Here is a 20,378-nt window from a genome sequence, read left to right on the forward strand (position 1 = left end):
TCTCTAAATGTTCTGATGTGAAAATTGTCATGTGCCTAATCTCTAAATGGTAAAATTTGAAAATGATATTTGTTCTCTAGAAATTGTCCTGTTGAGCATGAAATAATTTTTTAAAAGCATTAAAATAGGGCCCAGCATAGTGGTTTACACCTGTAATCCCAGCACTTTGGGAGGCTGAGGCAGGCAGATCACGAGGTCAGGAGATAGAGACCATCCTGGCTAACACGGTGAAACTCCATCTTTACTAAGAAATACAAAAAATTAGCCAGGTGTGGTGGCAGGTGCCTGTAGTCCCAGCTACTTGGGAAGCTGAGGTAGGAGAATGGCGTGAACCTGGAAGGCGAACTTGTAGTGAGCCGAGATCACGCCACTGCACTCCAGCCACTGCACTCCAGCCTGCGCGACAGAGTGAGACTCCACCTAAAAAAAAAAAGAAAAAAAAAGGCATTAAAATATCTGGAGAAACAGTTACTGTTACTTACCATTAGCGACCCATGTGCACGTGTTTTTGAGAAAGTAATCCTGACTGTTGAGGATGCTGAAACACAGTCAGAGCCAGGGTTACTCACCAGCCAACACAATGTCTTTTACTAAAGTCATTTTTTCATTACATGTTTAATGTTTTATCAAAACAAAAACATGGTGTTTCACTATTTGGGGCCCTTTAGAAAATAAATATAATGGCATCTATCCATAGCCACTCAAATGCAAGCACTAACTAAAGCATGCTTGAAGACTTTGAAAATAGTATTCTACACATAAAAGTTTTATCTTAGTTGTCCCAATTTTTAAACTCAAAAGCACACTTACCAAGGTAATCGACATGAGAAGGTAAAGAAACAAGCATTATTCCTTGACTTGCTTCTCTCCTACATTTCTGGGTAACCTAATCTCCTGTGTGGAAAAATAGGAATGCGGCCCTCAGTATACTGCAAATACTTTTTCTTCTTGACACCAAAATGATACCGTAATTTCCAAACTTAAAATTTATCCATTTGTCAGTCATAAATATCCATTATATATACATTCCTATGTAACTTAAAATTAGCATAGTGTTTCAATCTCTTTATTCATCAAAATATGGTTGTAACTGTCATGGTATGATTTTAAAAGCAAACAACGTTTTCCATCTACTACTGTCTCTGCTTATGGTGGAATTCTTATTCTCAGCTACATTATTTTAAATCATCAATTCAAAAGTTATAAGCTCCTGCCATGTTGGTTTGGCCTCTTTCATAATTTTAACTTTGCCAATTGACTCCATGTATGTTCTAATTCTAAAATTTCATCCTAGGTTTTTGTGTTTTTTGCATTAATACTTATACTAAGGAGGATATTCCACAACCTTATTTCATTTACTAACTACCATATTTTCTGGTACCAAAATAGTTTTCTGATTCATCAACTTTCTCTCCCTTAGACAATTTTTTTTTATATTATGACTATAACATTTGTAATTAAAAGTTATATTTTCAATTCAGAGAGCCAAGAATAATGGCAACTGTCTAAATATGAATCACCCACATATCTTCCAAAATTAGTAAGAACCTACAAGAAAAAGAAATAAAACTAAACAAAATTTATGCCCTTAGGAAGTAACTGAAATAAAGAGAATACCCAAGTGTCAAATTACCTCTGAGTAGAAAAATAAACACATATACCAATGACCTTTCTTCCTCATGCTCCTGCCACAGCCTTTGCAGACAGTGAGGCCAGTCCTTGGGAAATCTACAAAAGAGAGAAGCAAGGAGCTAGCAGTTAATCTAAGAAGCTGAGGTTAATCTAAAGTCACAGCCAGAAAGAAGCCTATCCTACATGCAAAAATGATTTTAAAAAGTCCTGGTGTATCAGAGGACTGACTACAGGAAGGAGACTTAAAAGTGAAGGCTACTCAAGATGCCTTTAGTTCTGGGGGAGGAAATAAGGTTAAAAATAAAAATTAAAAAGTTTTAAAAATTTCTAAAGAAGATGAGGCATTATGTGAACATTGGATGGTGCAGAGAAAATGAAGCAACTACTGAAAATGTAAGTTCTGTAAAACAAAAAAGAACCTACTTGGGAGGCTGAGGTGGGAAGATTACTTGAGCTCCAGAAGCAAAGGCTGTAGTGAGCCAAGATCATGCCACTGCACTCCGGCCTGGGGAGCAGAGCAAGACTGTGTCTCAAGAAACAATCAAATAAATGAGAGTGTATCCAACTCTTTTCCTGTCACCATAAAATAAAATAAAACATATTTCATTTTGCTCCACTGACAGAACAGAATGCTCTTGAACTAAAAATCTTACAACTCACCTAATCCCTGAGCTAAAGAAATTAAAATAGATTACATGCAAGTCTACTAACAACCATGAAGCAAAAACAACACTACACACTGAAGTAAATAGTCTCAAAGAAGTACTCAAATATACAGAAAGCCACAATGAATTAAAAATTAAAATTTAAAAATATAAATGGAAGGGGAAAAAGACAAAATCATCTCAGAAATGAAGACTAAATTACACAGTGCTCAAAGGAGAATAAGGTCAAAAGTTTAACATGACTAGAAGAATGATGGGAAACCAAAGTAATGAGCATAGAAGAAAGATAAGAAAACAACCAAGAGAATGAATGAAAATAAGATAGAGAAATCAGTAAAGTGGTTCAGAGAGAAAATAATTATAATGGAAGACAGGCAAAGAAGAAATAACATACATATAGTTGATGTGTCTGTAAAAGAAAAACAAAAGAAGAGGATACAGCAAACATTTATTTATAACTGTAGTTCAGGAAAAGAAAATTTGAATGTATATATTGAAAGGGCCTACAGAGTTCCTTGGAAAATTACCCACAACAATCAACTCTGAGATATAGCCTTTTAAAATTATTAGATTTTAAGGCTAAAGAATTTTTCTGCAGGTCTTACAGAGACAAGAGAAGTAGACTAGCATCAGACTTCTCAAAAACAACATAAGAAGTAAGGCAATAATGGAGGAGCAATTTAAAAAAAAAAAAAACCCCATGGAAAGAAAATATGCATCAAGAATTTTATCTAGCCAAGCTAGTATTTTAAGTATCAAGGCTATACAAAAATAGTTTTCAACATGCAAGAACCCAGGGAATTTGGTACTCATTACAAATCTACTACACGATGAGCTTTATCCAGCTAAGAAATAACTTTGGGGGAAAAAAGCTGATGCTGATAGGGAACATTTAACATATTTAATTGTAGATCTATATGAGCCTTAAAAAAAAGATAGAGACAAGAATGGGAAGCTAGTATATAAATGTATGTTCTATTGAAGTCAAAATAGTGCAACTTTAAAAATAGAGAAGGAAGAGAATAAGAGAAAAGTAGAATAAGGTTATTGATTAATGTACAGTTAATAGGCTGGAGTTAAAGAGTATCAGTAAAAACCAACAAATCAAAGTATGAAAGGTTAATAAGGAAACAAGTGACTAATGGTATTTTTAAGAAATATATTGTCACTCAGAGAAAGAAAGAAAGAAGCACACATACAACCATAAGACACATAGAAAATAATATGACCAAGTTGGGACCAAATATATCAGTAATGTGATGAATATAAATGAGCTCAATTCATCTATTAAAAGAAAAAGATTTTCAATTTGGCTCCCAAGACAAGACAAAACAATATTCTGGATACAAGAGAGAAATAAAAAACAAAATGATTCAGAAAGGTTAAAAAAGAAAAGATGCTCAATGTTGTAGGGGCAAATGTAAACAATAAGAAAATGGGCTTGTGATCCTATGAGTCAGGGATCCTTAATGCCAGATGCTATGATTTGCTAAGAGACCTCACAGGACTCAGTGTATAATTTTACTCATGGCTATGATGTATTACGGTGTAAGGATATAAAACAAAATTAACAAATGGAAAAGGCACATGAGATAAAGTTCAGAGGAAACCAGGCACAGCTTCCAAGAGTCCTCTCCAGTGGAGTCACACAGGAGGCACTTAATTCCTCCAGCAGTGGATTTTGACAACACAAATGAAATATCACCTAGCAGGGAAGCTCATTAGAGTCTCAATGATGAAGGTTTTATTTGAGGACTGGCTTCTTTTTGGTAGAATGATATATTTTCCTTTGGGTATTGATATGGTTTCGCTGCGTTCCACCCAAATCTTATCTTGAATTGTAGCTTCCATAATCCCCAAGTGTAATGTGAGGGACCTAGTAGGAGGTAATTGAATCATGGGAGCAGGTTTTCCCGTGCTGTTCTCGTGATAGTGAATAAGTCTCATGAGATCTGATGGTTTCATAAAGGACAGTTCCCCTGCACATTATCTCTTGCCTGCTACCACTTAAGATGCACCTTTGCTCCTCCTCTGCCTTCTGCCATGATTGTGAGGCCTCCCCAGCCAAGTGGAACTATGAGTCCATTAAACCTCTTTTTGTTTATAAAGTACTTAGTCTTGGGTATGTCTTTATTAGCAGTGTGAGAACAGACTAATACATGTACATACCCAATAATGGGATTGCTGGGTCAAATGGTAGCTCTGTTTTAAGTTCTTTGAGAAATCTCCAAACTGCTTTCCATAGTGGATGAACTAATTTACATTCCCACTAATTGTGTATAAGCATTCCCTTTTCTCCATAGCCTCCCTAGGTATGGAGAAATAACTGCTATTTATTAGCTTTTATAATAGCCATTCTGCCTTGTGTGAGATGGCATCTCATCATGGTTTTGATTTGCATTTCTCTGATGATTAGTTATAATTAGCATTTTTTCATATGTTTGCTGGCTGCTTGTATGTCTTCTTTTGAGAAGTGTCTATTCATGTATTTTGCCCATTTTTTGATGAGGTCATTTGTTTTTTTGCTTGTTGATTTAAGTTTTTAATAGATTATGGATATTAGACCTTTGTCAAATGTGTAGTTTGTGAATATATTCTCCCATTATGTAGGTTGTATGCTTATTGAAAATTTCTTTTGCTGTGCAGGTGCTCTTTAGTTTAATTTGGTGTCACTTGTCAATTTTTGTTTTTGTTGCAATTGTTTTTGCAAACAACCAACAATTCTTTGCCAAGCCTGTGTCGAGAAGGGTATTTTCTAGGTTTTCTTGTAGGAATTTTATAGTTTGAGATTGTACATTTAAATCTTTAATCCATCTTGAGTTAATTTTTGTATATGGTGAAGGGTAGAGGTGCAGTTTCATTCTTCTGCATATGGCTAGTGAGTTATTCCAGCACCATTTGTTGAATAGGGAATCTTTTCCCCATTGCTTGTTTTTGTCAACTTCATCAAAGATTAGATGGTTGTGGGTGTGCAGCTTTATCTCTGGGTTTTCTGTTCTGTTCTATTGGTCTACGTGTCTGTTTTTGTACCAATACCTTGCCGTTTTGGTTACTGTAGCCTTGTAGCATAGTTTGAAGCCAGGTAATATGCTGCCTTTAGCTTTTTGGTTTTGTTTAGAATTGCTTTGGCTAGTGGGCTCTTTTTTGGTTCCATATGAATTTTAGGATAGTGTTTCTTTTTTAATTCTGTGAAAAAAGATGTAAGTAGTTTGATAGGAATTGCATTGAATCTGTAAATTGCTTTGGGCATTATGACCATTTTAACAATAATGATTCTTCCAGTCCACGAGCATGGAATCTTTTTCCATCTCTAATTTATTTCAGCAGTGTTTTGTAGTTACCCATGTAGAAATCTTTTACCTCCTTGGTTTGGCTGTATTCCTAGGCATTTCATTTTGTGTGTATGTGGTTATCAAAAATGGGATTGAGTTATTGATTTGAATCTTAACTTGACCATATAAGGTGTATAGAAATGCTACTGATTTTTGTACATTTATTTTGTATTCCAAAACTTTACTGAAGTCATTTATCAGTTCTAGGGGTCTTCTGGTGGAGTCTTTAGGGGATTTTAGGTATATAATTATGTCATCAGCAAAAAGAGATCATTTGACTTCTTCCCTTCCTATTTGTATGCCTTTTATTTCTTTCTCTTGCGTGATTGCTCTGGCTAGAACTTCCAGTACTATGTTGAATAACAGCAGTAAGGATGAGCATCCTTGTCTCATTCTAGGACTCAAGGAGAATGGTTTCAACTTTTGTCCATGCAGTATGATGTTGCTGTGTGTTTGTCATGGATGGCTCTTATTATTTTGAAGTCTGTTCCTTTGATCCCTAGTCTGCTTAGGGATTTTATCATGAAGGGATGTTGCATTTTATCAAAAGCTGTTTCTGTGTCTATTGAGGTGATCATATGATTTTTGCTTTTAATTCTATGCATCTGGTGAATCACATTTATTGATTTGCATGTGTTAAAACAGCCTTGAATCCCAGGAATAAAGTCTACTTGTTTGTGGTGTATTAACTTTTTGATGTGCTTCTAGATTCTGTTCACTAGTATTTTGTTAAGGATTTTTTGCATCTATGTTCATCAGGAATATTGGCCTGAAGTTTTCTTTTTTCACTGTGTCTCTGCCAGATATTGGTGTCAGGGTGATACTACCTTAGTATTCAATAGAATGAGTTAGGAATGAAACCTTCCTCTTCGATATTTTGGAATAGTTTTAGTAGAACTGGTACCAGTTCTTTGTATATCTGGTAGAATTTGACTGTGAATCCATCTAGTCCAGGGCTTTTTGTTTTTTTGGGTTTTTTTTGGTAGTTTTTTTTTTAAATTATTTATTCAGTTTCTAAACTTGTTACTGGTTTGTTCGGGGTTTCACTGTCATTCTGGTTCAGTCTTGGAGGTTGTATATTTTCAGGAATTTATCCATTTCCTCTAGATTTTCTAATTTGTGTATAGAATTGTTCATAATAGTCTCTGAGGATCTTTTTTATTTCTCTAGAATCTGTTGTAATTTCATCTTTGTCAATTCTGGTTGTGTTTATTCTTTTTTCTTTTTATTTGTTAATCCAGAGTCAATTGTTGGAGTGCCAGGTTTAAGTCCTCAATTTCTTTATTAGTTTTCTGCCTCAATGATCAGTCACTGTTAGTGGGCGTGTTCAAGGATCCCACTATTGTTGCGTGACTGTCTATGTCTTTTTGTAGGTCTAGAAGTAATTTTTTAATAAATCTGGGTGCTGCAATGTTGGCTGTGTATGTATTTAGAATAGCCAAGTCTTGTTGTTGAATTGTACCCTTTATCACTACGTAATGCCCTTCTTTTTGCTTCTTAATTGGTGTTGGTTTATCCTCTATTTTATCTGATATTATAATAGTGACTCCTGCTCTTTTTAGTTTTCCATTTTCATGGTAGGTCTTTTTTCATCTCTTTACTTTGAGCCTATGGGTGTTGTTACATGTGAGATGGTTCTCTTAAAGACAGCAAATGATTGAGTCTTGTCTTTTTATCCAGCTATCCTCTCTATGTCTTTTACATGGAGCATTTAGACCACTTAACTAACCCCACATTCAGGTTTAGTTAAAATTGATAATTTTTTAGGGAAATATATTTACTGGAATTATGCACATTAGAAATAGAGCTCCTACTAATATCCACAGAAGATAGAGAGAAAGTTACCAAAGAAATACTCTACAAAAAGCACCAGGCCCAAATGGGGGAAATTTATCAAATCTCCAAAGACTAGATATTCACAATGCCACCTCAATTTTCTAGAATATTGAAAATGCCTGATAGAAAATGCTTCTTTCATGATAGCAGCAAAGAAAGTAATATAGTTAGGAATAAATTTAATAAGAAATGCTAAAAACCCATATGAAGAACATTTTTATGTTTTTAAAAAATCTTCTGTAAGACACAAAAATAGGCTTGGAAAAAATTTCTTAAATGGGATGACTCAACATGATAAAGATGATTTTTCTCTCTAGGTTAATTTATAATTTTAATACATGCCAATAAAAATTTCTTAAATGGGATGCCTCAACATGATAACGATGTTTTATTCTCTCTAGGTTAATTTATAATTTTAACACACACCAATGAAAATACTGACAAGTTTATAATAAAGCTTATATGCATAAATAGACATCTAAGAATAACTACCAAAATGTTGAAAAAAGAAAAGCTATGAGGAGTACTATACTGCCCAAATATTTAATATAAACACTCTATAATTAAAAGAACATAGTACTGGCACATAAATAGCTGTCAGACCAGTAGAATAGAATAGATGCCAAAGTACATATGGAAATGTATAAAATATGTAATATCTCAAATCACTGAGACAAATATGAATTTTTCATAAATGTAGCTGGTACAACTGAATGGCTATTTGGATAAAGATAAAATTAGATCTATGGTTCACATTCTATGCACCAATATATAGATTGGGGATCTGAAAATAAAATAAAACTCTAAGTAAAGATGGACAAATTCTTTTATGATTTGTTCATAAAAAGGGTTATCTAACTATGACTCAAAAATCTGGATGCAAGAATAGAATGAATTGATAAATTTGATTACACAACAAATAAATCTTTTGCAAAGAAAAATTGTAAACAAAGTAAAAATACACTTATAAACAGGGAGAATCTATTTGTATTACATATTACAGCTAAGGGCTAATATTTCTAATACTAGAGAGAGGGGAAACCAAAACTAGGTAGAAAAATGATCAAAACACGTTCTTCACAGACATAGAAAAAAACTGCTTTAAAATGCATATGGAACCAAAAAAGAGCCTGTATAGCCAAGACATCCTAAGCAAAAAGAACAAAGCTGGAAGCATCACACTACTCAACTTCAAACTATACTACAAGGCTACCTTAACCAAAACAGCATGGTACTGGTACAAAACAGACATGTATACCAATGGCATAAAATAGAGATCTCAGAAATAAAACTGCACAACCATCTGATCTTCAACAAACCTAACAAAAGCAATCAATGGGGAAAGGATTCCCTATTTGATAAATGGTGCTGGGAGAACTGGCTAGCCACATGCAGAAAATTGAGACTGGACCCCCTCCTTACACCTTATACAAAAATTAACTCAAGATGGATTAAAGATTTAAATGTAAAACCCAAAACTATAAAAATTATAGAAGAAAATCTAGGCAATATCATTCAGGACATAGGCATAGGCAAAGATCTCATGACAAAACATCAAAAGCAATTGCAACAAAAGGAAAAATTGACAAATGGGATTTAATTAAACTAAAGAGCTTCTGCACAACAAAAGAAACTATCATCAGAGTGAACAAACAACCTACAGAATAGGAAAACTTTCTGCAATCTGGGCAAAGGACATGAACAGACATTTCTCAAAAGAAGACATTTATGTGGCATATATATATTATATTATATGTAGCATATATATATAAACTCAACATCACTGATCATTACAGAAATGCAAATCAAAACCACAAAGAGATACCATCTCACACCACTCAGAATGGCAGTTATTAAAACGTCAAGAAACAACAGATGATGGTGAGGCTGTGGAGAAATAGGAAGGCTTTTTACACTGTTGGTGAAATTAGTTCAACCTTTATGGAAGACAGTGTGGTGATTCCTCAAAGACCTAGAACCAGAAATACCATTTGACCCAGAAATCTCATTCCTGGGTATATACCCAAAGGAATATTCATTCTGTTATAAAGATATATGCACACACATATTCATTGCAGCACTATTCACAATCACAAAGACATGGAATTAATCCAAATGCCCATAAGTGATAGACTGGATAAAGAAAATGTGGTATATATACACCATGGAATACTATGCAGCCATAAAAAAGAATGAGATCATGTAGATCATGTCCTGTGCAGTGACATGATGGAGCTGGAAGCCATTATCCTCAACAAACTAACACATAAACAGAAAACACCATGTATTCTCACTTATAAGTGGAAGCTGAACAATGAGAACACATGGACACAGGGAGGGGAATAACACACACTGGGACCCATCAGGGTGTGTGGAGAGGAAGAACAACAGGATAAATAGCAAATACATGTGGAGCTTAATACCTAGGTGATGGGTTGATAGGTGCAACAAACCACCATGGCATACATTTACCTATGTAACAAACCTGCATATCCTATCCTGCACATGTATCCTGGAACTTAAAGTTAAATTGTTTAATTTAATTTTAAAAAAAGAAAAATGGTCAAAACTTATGATAAAAAGTTCATAAATATAGCATCTAAACATATGAAAAGGTAGTCTACTCATAAGATTAATGAGAATTAAAACTAAGATATAATTTCTCAACTATCAGATTAGCAAAATTAAAAAGTATACCAACACTTGCTGGTGATTACCCTATGGGTAAATAAACGCTCTCACATTATGCTTGTGGGAATGCAAAAAATAAAAGAACATTTTGCAAAATAAAACTATACATGCATTTATTTACCTTTTGATCCAACAATACAACCTTTAAAATGTATCCTAAAAATACGTTTTCAACAATACATAAGTACATATGCACTAGATTACTTATTGCAGCATTGTTTATGAGTGCAAAATATTGGAAACTACCAAAATAGCCATGTATAGAAAAATTATTGAATAATCTATGGTATATCCACACAAAGGAATACTATGCGGCCGAATAAATGGATGAAGAAGTGGTTATTAATTAATATAGAGTGATTTCCAGGACACATTGTTAGATGGAAAAGGCAAAGTACAAAAGAATATCTATCTATAGTATACTACTGTTTATGTCAGAAGTAGGAAGGAAAGAGAGATAAACCAGAAACTAAGGAAATTAGCTACCTAGAGGAGGTAATGTGAATGGTGTAGAAAGGGTGAGGAAGGTGGGTAAGAAGTGAAAAATAATGGGGAAGTGACTATTTTCTAAGTATACCTTTTAATATAGTTCTAAAAATATCCACAAAATGGAGAGCAAAACCTAAAACAAAATACAAACAAAAAGAAATAAACCCACATGTATTTCAAGTGAAATACATAACCACACTAAAGGGATGGGGGAAAATAACTAAACTAAGTAACTTTTGAGCACAATATTTTGGCCATATACCCTGAGGATGAAAAACCACCATTACTGCAGCAAATACTGAACTCTGGTTAATAGGTTTGTTTTTTGCAGTGGTGTTAGTGTATTAGCAACGCTGAAACTACTTTCTGTGTATTTTATTTAGACTTGAGCAAAACAAATAAATGTATTGTGAATGATGAAATGAGGTTACTCATCCTCAGAAAGGGAGTTACAAATATGGAAGAGGGAACCCTATGTTGTTGCATTGGAATGGAGTTGTGAACTCATGGATTTTAATTGATCTGTAGAAAGATAAAGAAATGTGTAGGGTTTCATGATTGTATGTGGGGTGTATGTGTGTTTCCTAGACCTGTCTGCTGAAATAGCCTACAAGCAATGACATCCCAATACCAATGAGCACATCTAGTATCCACATGTTAGTTTCTATATATCATTCCCAATTGAAAGGAACTCTCTTTGTTCTTTTTGCAGAACTCTCTTCTTCAAGGGGCGGGAGGAGGACAGTACAGTATGAGCCTTGAGAATATTATTCAGCTAAAAAATAAGAACATGCCCAAATAACAATGGAGACATGTAGAAAAGACAAAAAGCCACCTCGAAGGGTCTCCCTGGTGAGAGGTGAAGCCAGCTGGACTTCCTGGGTTGAGTGGGGACTTGGAGAACTTAATTTTGTCTAGCTAGAGGATTGTAAATGCACCAATCAGCACTCTGTGTCTAGCTGAAGGATTGTAAATGCACTAATCAGCACTCTGTGAAAATGCACCAATCAGAGCTCTGTGTCTTGCTAAAGGATTGTAAATGCACCAATCAGCACTCTGTAAAATGGACCAATCAGCAGGATGTGGACAGGGCCAAATAAGGGAATAAAAGCTGGCGGCCCAAGCCAGCAGCGACAACCTGCTCAGGTCCCCTTCCACAGTGTGGAAGCTTTGTTCTTTTGCTCTTCACAATAAATCTTGCTGCTGCTCTCTCTTTGGGTCTGCATTATCTTTAAGAGCTGTAACACTCACTGCAAAGGTCTGCAGCTTCACTCCTGAAGTCAGCAAGACCATGAACCCGCTGAGAGGAACGAACAACTCCGGAAACACCATCTTTAAGAGCTGTAACACTCACTGCAAGAGGCTGAGGCTTCATTCTTGAAGTCAGCGAGACCAGGAACCCACCAGAAGGAACCAATTCTGGACACACTGGGACAATTTGATCAGCACCAAATCCCTTGAATAAAATGAGAATATATGAGTCCATGTTGTGAAATAATGAATTAACTAACTAATTAATTGAATGAGTGAGAAGAGAAAGTTTTTCCTTTGGTAGAATGCAAACAAAAGTAGAAAGAAAACACCATTAGAAAATTCACTGCAGAAGCCATCAGCAATCAGCAAGAATCTCTGATGTGTACTAAAACGAGTACGCAAAAGTATGATGAGAAATGGAGTATTTACATAGCCTCAAATTCTCTGTCTATAAGCTACTTATTGCTTTCAAAGGGAAAAATAGTTTACAGTGATAAGTCTGCCAAACACTGCCTTAGCCAATGTGTTAATATTACCAGTAATGAGACAAATCAACAAGTGCCTTGTGAGATGCTGCAAAGAACATACATCACTTATGTGTTATTACTGCCAAAAATTTAAATCTGAGTCTCATAACGAGTAAATATAAAACACACACATGCACATATACACACAACTGAGGTGCCTTTAAAAAATGTGAAGGTCATGCAAGGCAAAGAAAGATTGAGATATTGTCCCAGATTAAAGAAAACCAGCCGGGCGCAGTGACTCATGCCTGTAATTCCAGCACTTTGAGAGGCTGAGGCGGGCGGATCACAAGGTCAGGAGTTCAAGACCAGCCTAGCCAAGATTGTGAAACTCCGTCTCTACTAAAAATACAAAAAAAAAAAAAAAAAAATAGCGTGGTGGTGGGTGCCTGTAATCCCAGCTACTCAGGAGGCTGAGACAGAGAATTGCTTGAACCCGGGAGGTGGAGGTTGCAGTGAGCCGAGCCTGGGTGACAGAGCGAAACTCTGTCTCAAAAAAAAAAAAAAAAAAAGGAAGAAAAAAGAAAACCAAAAAGATATGAAAAGATGCAATACATGATCCTAGGTAGGAAAGTAGACCAGAACAAAAAATGTTTTTTCCTTTTACTATGAAATTCGTTACTGGAACAAATGGTAGAATTTGTATGAGGTCGGTAATTAGGTAACAGTATTAATATTCATGTTAATTTCCTGATTTGGACCATTATACTGTGGTTATGTTAGAAAATGTCCTTGTGTTTAGTAAGTAACCCCTGAAATATTTAGGCATAAATGTGCCACATGTCTGTAACCTTCTCCCAAATGGTTCAGAGTATAATAATAGGTATATAGAGAGAGACTTATAAAGTAAATATGATAAATTGTTGAAATTTAGGGAATTTTGGTGACAGAAATATGAAATTCTTTGTGCTATTCCAGCAACACTCTTGTGAACCATACATTGTTTCAAAATAAAAATGTTTTGAAACCATATTTTGAACATTGGTGGGGCTTTCCATTTACAAGTTTTATATTGTTTCTAGCACCTGCGTGATGACGTATCAGAGATACTATTTAGTCAGCGCAAAGGAAACATAGTTTGATAAAGTTCTTTTTCAATGTTTATTATAAAAAAAGAAACAGCAGAAACATTCTGGAATATTCATAAAAGCCTATTAAAGCAAAATAAATGAACAAATAACTAAATGTAGACATATAGGGCATGTGCTATTCTTTGTAATTAAATTTTCTACTACCGCAAGGCATAACTGAGTCACTTTCCCTAGCTTTGGTGTGTTGGATTTGTGCAATTCCATTGATCACCTCTAGTTTTCCTAGGACAAATTGCAGGCTTTTACAAGTCTTGGTAGAAAACACAAGGAAAAGGTGTGGAACACAGCCAAGTAGGCATGGACCAAGACCAACAGCAGGTGAATCCTAACTGCCTTTCATAGACTTTGAACATATGATAATATATGTTGACATAGTTATTAAAGGGACTGAAATGATTAGAAATCATTGTCTTGGTTTAAAAACCCAAGTGGGGAAATATGGGTTAGAACCGAGTTTAAGAGAGGTGGAAAAAAAAGGTTTTATTATGGCAAAGTATGAAGGACATTTTGGAATAAGAGACTGACCAATGCCAAGGATTTGATAGTAAGATTAAGTAATGATTTTGTGGGCATGCTAAATAGGTTTGCCTTTGCTCAAAAACGCTTTGACGTAAAATATGCAGTTGGGAAAATAAACAAGAATTGCCTCTTTGCCATATGTTTACTGTCAATGTATAAGCTCACCATGAAGCAGAAACAAATTGTAAGTGTGTTTCCTTTCAGTCACAGGAATAATGCTTCTAAAGTCAGGTTTAAAGATGAATTTTTTTTTATTTCATAACAGTTTCTTCTTGAATCCATGAATTACTCCTTGACATCAAGAATGTATCTTCCTTCATTCATGTTTCCCAAATCAAAACATACTATTGGGCATAGAGTATGTGTGCTTGCTTGTTTCTTTGTTTAGTTGTATTGAATTAAATTCTGCTTAACAAAAATACAGTCATATTTGTCTGCTTATTTATAACATTTAGGAAACCATTCAGGCAGCATTTGAATCGGCCCGCCTCTACGCAGCTACCTTTGAAAAGTTCCAGATATTCTTCAAGGAAAATGAAAGTCTTGATTTACAAGCTCTTAAACTTCAGGAACCTGGTAACTTGTCCATTTCTACTTACTAATTATTTTTATAGGGAAATGAGATTTGTCATCTTTTAGGATTCTGTTTGGTGGTGTTTGGGTACACAAATGGTAGCCCAAAAGAGTTGGCCTGACAAAAGGCAAGAGTTAATTCATTTCCAGGTTATTTTATATAGAATTACTTTTTTCCTTTCTCCTTATTCAGTATAACTGTTTTATTTCAGGATATTATGGAAAGCAGTTCCTTCCTAATTGTTGATCATTTAGTTTAAAGTTGTATTGGTGCTAAGAATATATAACCTGCATATGAGAAGAAGTTGAAAGGAATGGATACCTCTATCAATTCCATTAAATACAGTTTACATAAGTTTTTCTATCTCAGGAACTTATTCTTTTTTCTTCTGGGACTACATTAAGATCTGGTGGATGTGAATCAACAACTCTTAGTCATGAAATTAGACGTGGGGAAAACTATTTTATTTCACTAATACTGTCTTTAACAAAAGAAGATGATCTATAATATCCAAGTGCAATTTCAGGCAAGCAAGTCCTCAGAAAATTATAAAAAATAAGTATATTTGTTTGCTATTTTAAAACATGATGCATGTCTTTCAAATTTTTTGTTTCATGAGCTTTCTTTATTTTCTTATATATAAATATAATTACATTGATACTTTGCTCTATGAACCAGCACTAATTTTTTGTTTTTGTATTTATGTTTTTCTTTCAATTCCTTATTCTTTATTATGCTGAAGCGTTTTAAAGTAAATTAGACACTGCATTCTTAAGTTAAATAATCCAATAGGCATCTCTAAAACATGTTTCTACAGAATGAAAATAGTATCATCCCACGCCACTCCCCTCCACCAAAATAGCCATTCCTTAATATCTTCACTTACTCCATATTCAAAATTCCCCAACTAAAGCAGCTTCCAGCTGATTTGGCCAGGGATCTACAAGACCAAGATTAGGCATTGTATCTGATTGTTATGTCCCTTAAATTTTAAAAATCTGAAACTGACTCCTTTTTTTCAAGATACTAAGTTGTTAGACCAACATGGGGCCCCAATTTAGAAAGCAAAATTTAGACAAGCCTACTTCCACTGTTCTTTGGCAACACAATCACACGGAGACTTAGTGTGTGCTGAACAGAAGCACACTGACAGGGACGTGAGGACATGGTGCCTCCTGTGCTATGTCATGGCATCACAGTGGCAGCAGGCGATTGGAGCCTGGAATTTTGGCACAAGAAGGAGGCCTGATCAAAATAGCCAGTTCTAATCCCTGAGCTCTTCTACTCATATCCTGAGCCCAAGGCTTCCTAGCCTCCTGCTACCACAAGTCCTCACATTGGATAACTGTGATCCCTCAGCAAGTTCCTATCAGGGTGAAGTCCCCTGACTCCCAGGTTGCTCTTCAGCTAGTCCTACCTTGTCTTGCTGGTCCTGCCTTTGAAACCCAATCCTGGAACCAAATCTCCCAGTCCCAACACTCTGATGGCTGCGACTTTGGAGTACCTTGGCCTGGACTCCTAACCTCTGTGCTCCTCCTCTGTTTGGAACCCCCCAATACATCCTAAACCACTAAATCCAATTGTTTGCCAGAGGCTTATAGAGATGGGCTTTGCCCTTGGATATCATCCTTACCTGTTATTTTATATCCTCAAATGACTACAACATTGCTTAGCACATATTGTAGATCCTTAATAAATGTCTAACTGAACTTTTAGCCAGGCTGCTCCCTGTCCCACCTCAGAGAACAACCAGCAGATGGGTTCTGGCTTCCTGACAAGCAGCCACATTTCACCACCAAATTCCTATAAATGTCAGCATTTACTAATAATTTCTACACTTAACTGTGCACTTACAGCATGGTAGATACTGTTCTAAGTAATATTTAGACATTTCATCCAATCCTCACAATTCTGAGAAGAGTATTAGTATTACCATTTTATAAAAAAAAAAAAAAAAAGCAGATCAATAAGAGATAAGGCAACTTCAAGATTAAACAGCTAGTGAGCAGTTCAGATCTAATTTCTCTGACTTGAAAGCTTGTCTGCTTAACCGTTTTACATACTGCCTCTCCGCAGTGGCTCACACCTGTAATCCCAGCACTCTGGGAGGCCGAGGTGAGTGGATCACGAGGTCAGGGTATAAAGACCATCCTGGCTAACATAGTGAAAACTCGTCTCTACAAAAAGTACAAAAAAATTAGCTGGGCATGGTGGTGGGCGCCTGTAGTCCCAGCTACTTGGGGGGCTGAGACAGGAGAATGACGTGAACCCAGGAGGCTGAGCTTGCTGTGAGCCAAGATCGCGCCGCCACTGCACTCCAGCCTGGGGGACAGTGCAAGACTCCATCTCAATTTAAAAAAAAAGAAAAGAAATCGTATTTCCCAACTACTGGCTTTAATCTTTTATTCCTTTTTGGCTATGTGGCCATAGCCCAGTCATATGACTTCAATTGATATCAATTTCTCTATAAAATAAGAGTTTTGGACCAAATCAATGGTTCTGAAAGTTGTGTTCATTGGCACTGTTCTGAGGGATAATTACATGATACCATGAGAAAACATGGTGCTCAAATAAATTTGGAAAATACTAAACAACGCAGCATTATATAGGTATCCTTACCATAGGACTTATTAGAACATGTAACATTAATTTAGTTGACTTTCAAAAATACACAAATCAAAACCTTCTGAAGTGAGTAAGGGAGATAATTGCTGTTTCTGTTTTATATTATGAGGAAGCTGAAGCTCAGAAAGACTAAGTGACTTTCCCAAGGCCACACATGGGTTAAAGACCTGAGCTCAGGTCTTCTAATACTTTCTCTGGTGTGTTCTTTATACTATATCAAACTACCCCTTATAATTAGGAGAAGAGATGGCATGAGTAAAGGCAGGAAACAGCACCCTTTTCTCTTTGGGGTGGTGGAGGAAGGTTATGGAAAGAGGAAAAAGGGCAGACAGTAAGGAAATCAATTTGACCCAAATGTAGGAGGTAATTAGAAATAAAATTAGCTTGTAATCCCAGCACTTTGGGAGGCCGAAACAGGCAGATCACGAGGTCAGGAGATCGAGACCATCCTGGCTAGCACGGTGAAACCCCGTCTCTACTAAAAAATACAAAAAACCTAGCCGGGCGAGATGGCGGGCACCTGTAGTCCCAGCTACTCGGGAGGCTGAGGCAGGAGAATGGCGTAAACCTGGGAGGCGGAGCTTGCAGTGAGCCGAGATCCGACCACTGCACTCCAGCCTGGGCGACAGAGTGAGACTCCGTCTCAAAATGTGGCACATATACACCATGGAATACTATGCAGCCATCAAAAAGGATGAGTTTGCGTCCTTTGTAGAGACATGGATGCAGCTGGAAACCATCATTCTTAGCAAATTATCACAAGAAGAGAAAACCAAACACCGCATGTTCTCACTCATAGGTGGGAACTGAACAATGAGCTCACTTGGACTCGGGAAGGGGAACATCACACACTGGGGCCTATCATGGGGAGGGGGGAGGGGGGAGGGATTGCATTGGGGAGTTATACCTGATATAAATGATGAATTGATGGGTGCTGACGAGTTGATGGGTGCAGCACACCAACATGGCACATGTATACATATGTAACCTGCATGTTATGCACATGTACCCTAGAACTTAAAGTATAATAAAAAAAAATAAAAAATAAAAAAAAAATCATTAGCATGCATCTTTAAAAAAATCAATAATTTTTTAACAAAATTACAATGCTATAATCATATCTAATAAAATTATAAATAGTTCCTTATAATACACAGCTTTTAACAAAGTTGTTTGATAACACATTTTTGCAGCATGTTTTGCAGTATTAATGTTTCCAAGAATGTACGTTGTGATATGCTGATCCACAGAAATATTATTAAAAATAATAAAAGATAATAATGAAAAATCAAAAAAAAAAAATTAGCTAAATTTTTAGAGGCCCAGAAGGTACAGAATTTTGGAAGAAAGCAGAGAAGTTTAGAATTATATATGCATTAGAGAGAGAGCTATTTTTGTCTGATAGTATGATGAGAGTATATTCAAAGATAATCAGGTTTCCATTGGTTCCAGGTGGATTGGATGAGGGAGAAAATAGAGGCAAGAAGATTATCAGAATGCAACTGCAGCATATGCAAATTGATAAAGGCCTTGACCATGATGTAGGGTACAGGAATGGCAGAGAGATGTATTGGAAAGAGGAATGGAGATAATTTTAGCTATGTGTGATCTCTTATGTTTCATAATTCGTTGTTTATATTCTCAAAATGCTTCTTTACTTTGAGATACCATGTGGGAGAGAACATTTAGATTAAGCCCAACTTGAAACCAACCTAGCTCTGAAATCTCGTCAATTCCAGACTAGGTTCTCTAATGCACTTGCAAATTATTTTCATCTGTCATCTCTTCATAGGAGCCAGAAGACATATTTACATTATAAAATATTAGTTTCTTTATCACGAGAATAAAATACTATAAAGCAATCCAAATTAGCATTTTAAAGTTACATGAGATACTCTAACTACAGATAATAACATTATACATACATGTGTAAATGTATCAATGCAATGATTTTTAATATATTTTGTAATGATCTTTTAAAATCCAATATGGTATATTTTATGCTTTATGTGAATTTTTTTTTGTAGATATTAACTTTTTTAGTGAACAACTGGAAAAATACCACAAACAGCACAAGGACGCAGTAGCTCTCAGACCCACCAGAAATGTAGGATTGCTGCTCGTTGACACTAGGCTGCTAAGAGAAAAATTAATTCCATCACCTTTGCGATGCTTAGAGGTAACTATAAACTAGAAAAAAATTTAATTTTTTCTCTACAATTATTTTAAGATTTTTCTACTGCACAAAAACCTATTATTATTTATTTTATAGTATTGCAAATGTATAAATTAACATAATACTATTGGACAGCCTTAATTTCTAAGAAAAGCTCTATAGTCTTTTTGTCACAAGCAGAATCAGCTTTTTAGATGAGCTAATGGAGGGGACTGCAGGACTCACACTGGCCTCTTGCTCCTACTCCATTTTCTATTGTCGGAGCATTTCAAGACCTGCAGAGAGGATACTACTATAACAGCTCAATATCCCAGAGGCAGTGATGGTTGATTCTAGATCACCAAGATCAAGTTTAGGAAATCATTTTCTGATCTGGAATTGTCCCTACAGGTCTGATTATGTTTTGGTAAGTTATAGAACTAGAGAAATTTCTGTAATAAGTTTCAGAACCAATACAATAACTTCCTCTGGAGCCAGAGTACACTTGTATCTTCCCGATGCCCACAGAGAGACAATGATATAAAGCAGGGATTGGAAAACCGTAGCCCACGGAGCCAACCCAGCCTGCCTCTTGTTTTGTATACAGTTTTATCGGAACACAGCCGTGACAATGATTTACATATCATCTATGGCTGCTTTCTTCCTAGAAAGACAAAGTTTAGTCATTGTGACAGAGACTGTATTGACTGCAAATCTAAAATATTTACTATCTGGCCGTTATAGAAAACATTTTCTGGCCCCAATAGATGATAGAAGATAGAGCACTGTATAAAAGAGTGCAGACCTGAGTGTTAATATGTTCTGTTATTAATTAATTGTATAGTATTGGGCTTCCTTCTAGAGTTTTGCTTCTTCATCTGGTAAAAAAAAAAAAAGAAATATATATATATATATTTATTTATGTATATATAATTATTATATAACTGGAGCAAACTTAATTCAATTTCAACAAGCATTTTTTAGCTAC

At 35.6% G+C, this 20,378-nt stretch overlaps 1 protein-coding gene across 1 annotated transcript in view; it reads left to right on the top strand.

Moving 5' to 3' along the window:
• LOC113225192 (dynein heavy chain 6, axonemal-like) overlaps nucleotides 1-20,378 on the top strand; it is a 125,553-nt gene that overhangs the window by 60,533 nt on the left and 44,642 nt on the right. The window contains exons 12-13 of the mRNA XM_026456430.2: nucleotides 14,492-14,612; nucleotides 19,263-19,414. Coding sequence (XP_026312215.1) covers nucleotides 14,492-14,612; nucleotides 19,263-19,414 — 273 coding nt within the window. The remainder of the gene's footprint in view (nucleotides 1-14,491; nucleotides 14,613-19,262; nucleotides 19,415-20,378) is intronic.

Source organism: Piliocolobus tephrosceles, chromosome 15 (genome assembly GCF_002776525.5).
Source record: "Piliocolobus tephrosceles isolate RC106 chromosome 15, ASM277652v3, whole genome shotgun sequence".
NCBI lineage: Eukaryota > Metazoa > Chordata > Mammalia > Primates > Cercopithecidae > Piliocolobus > Piliocolobus tephrosceles.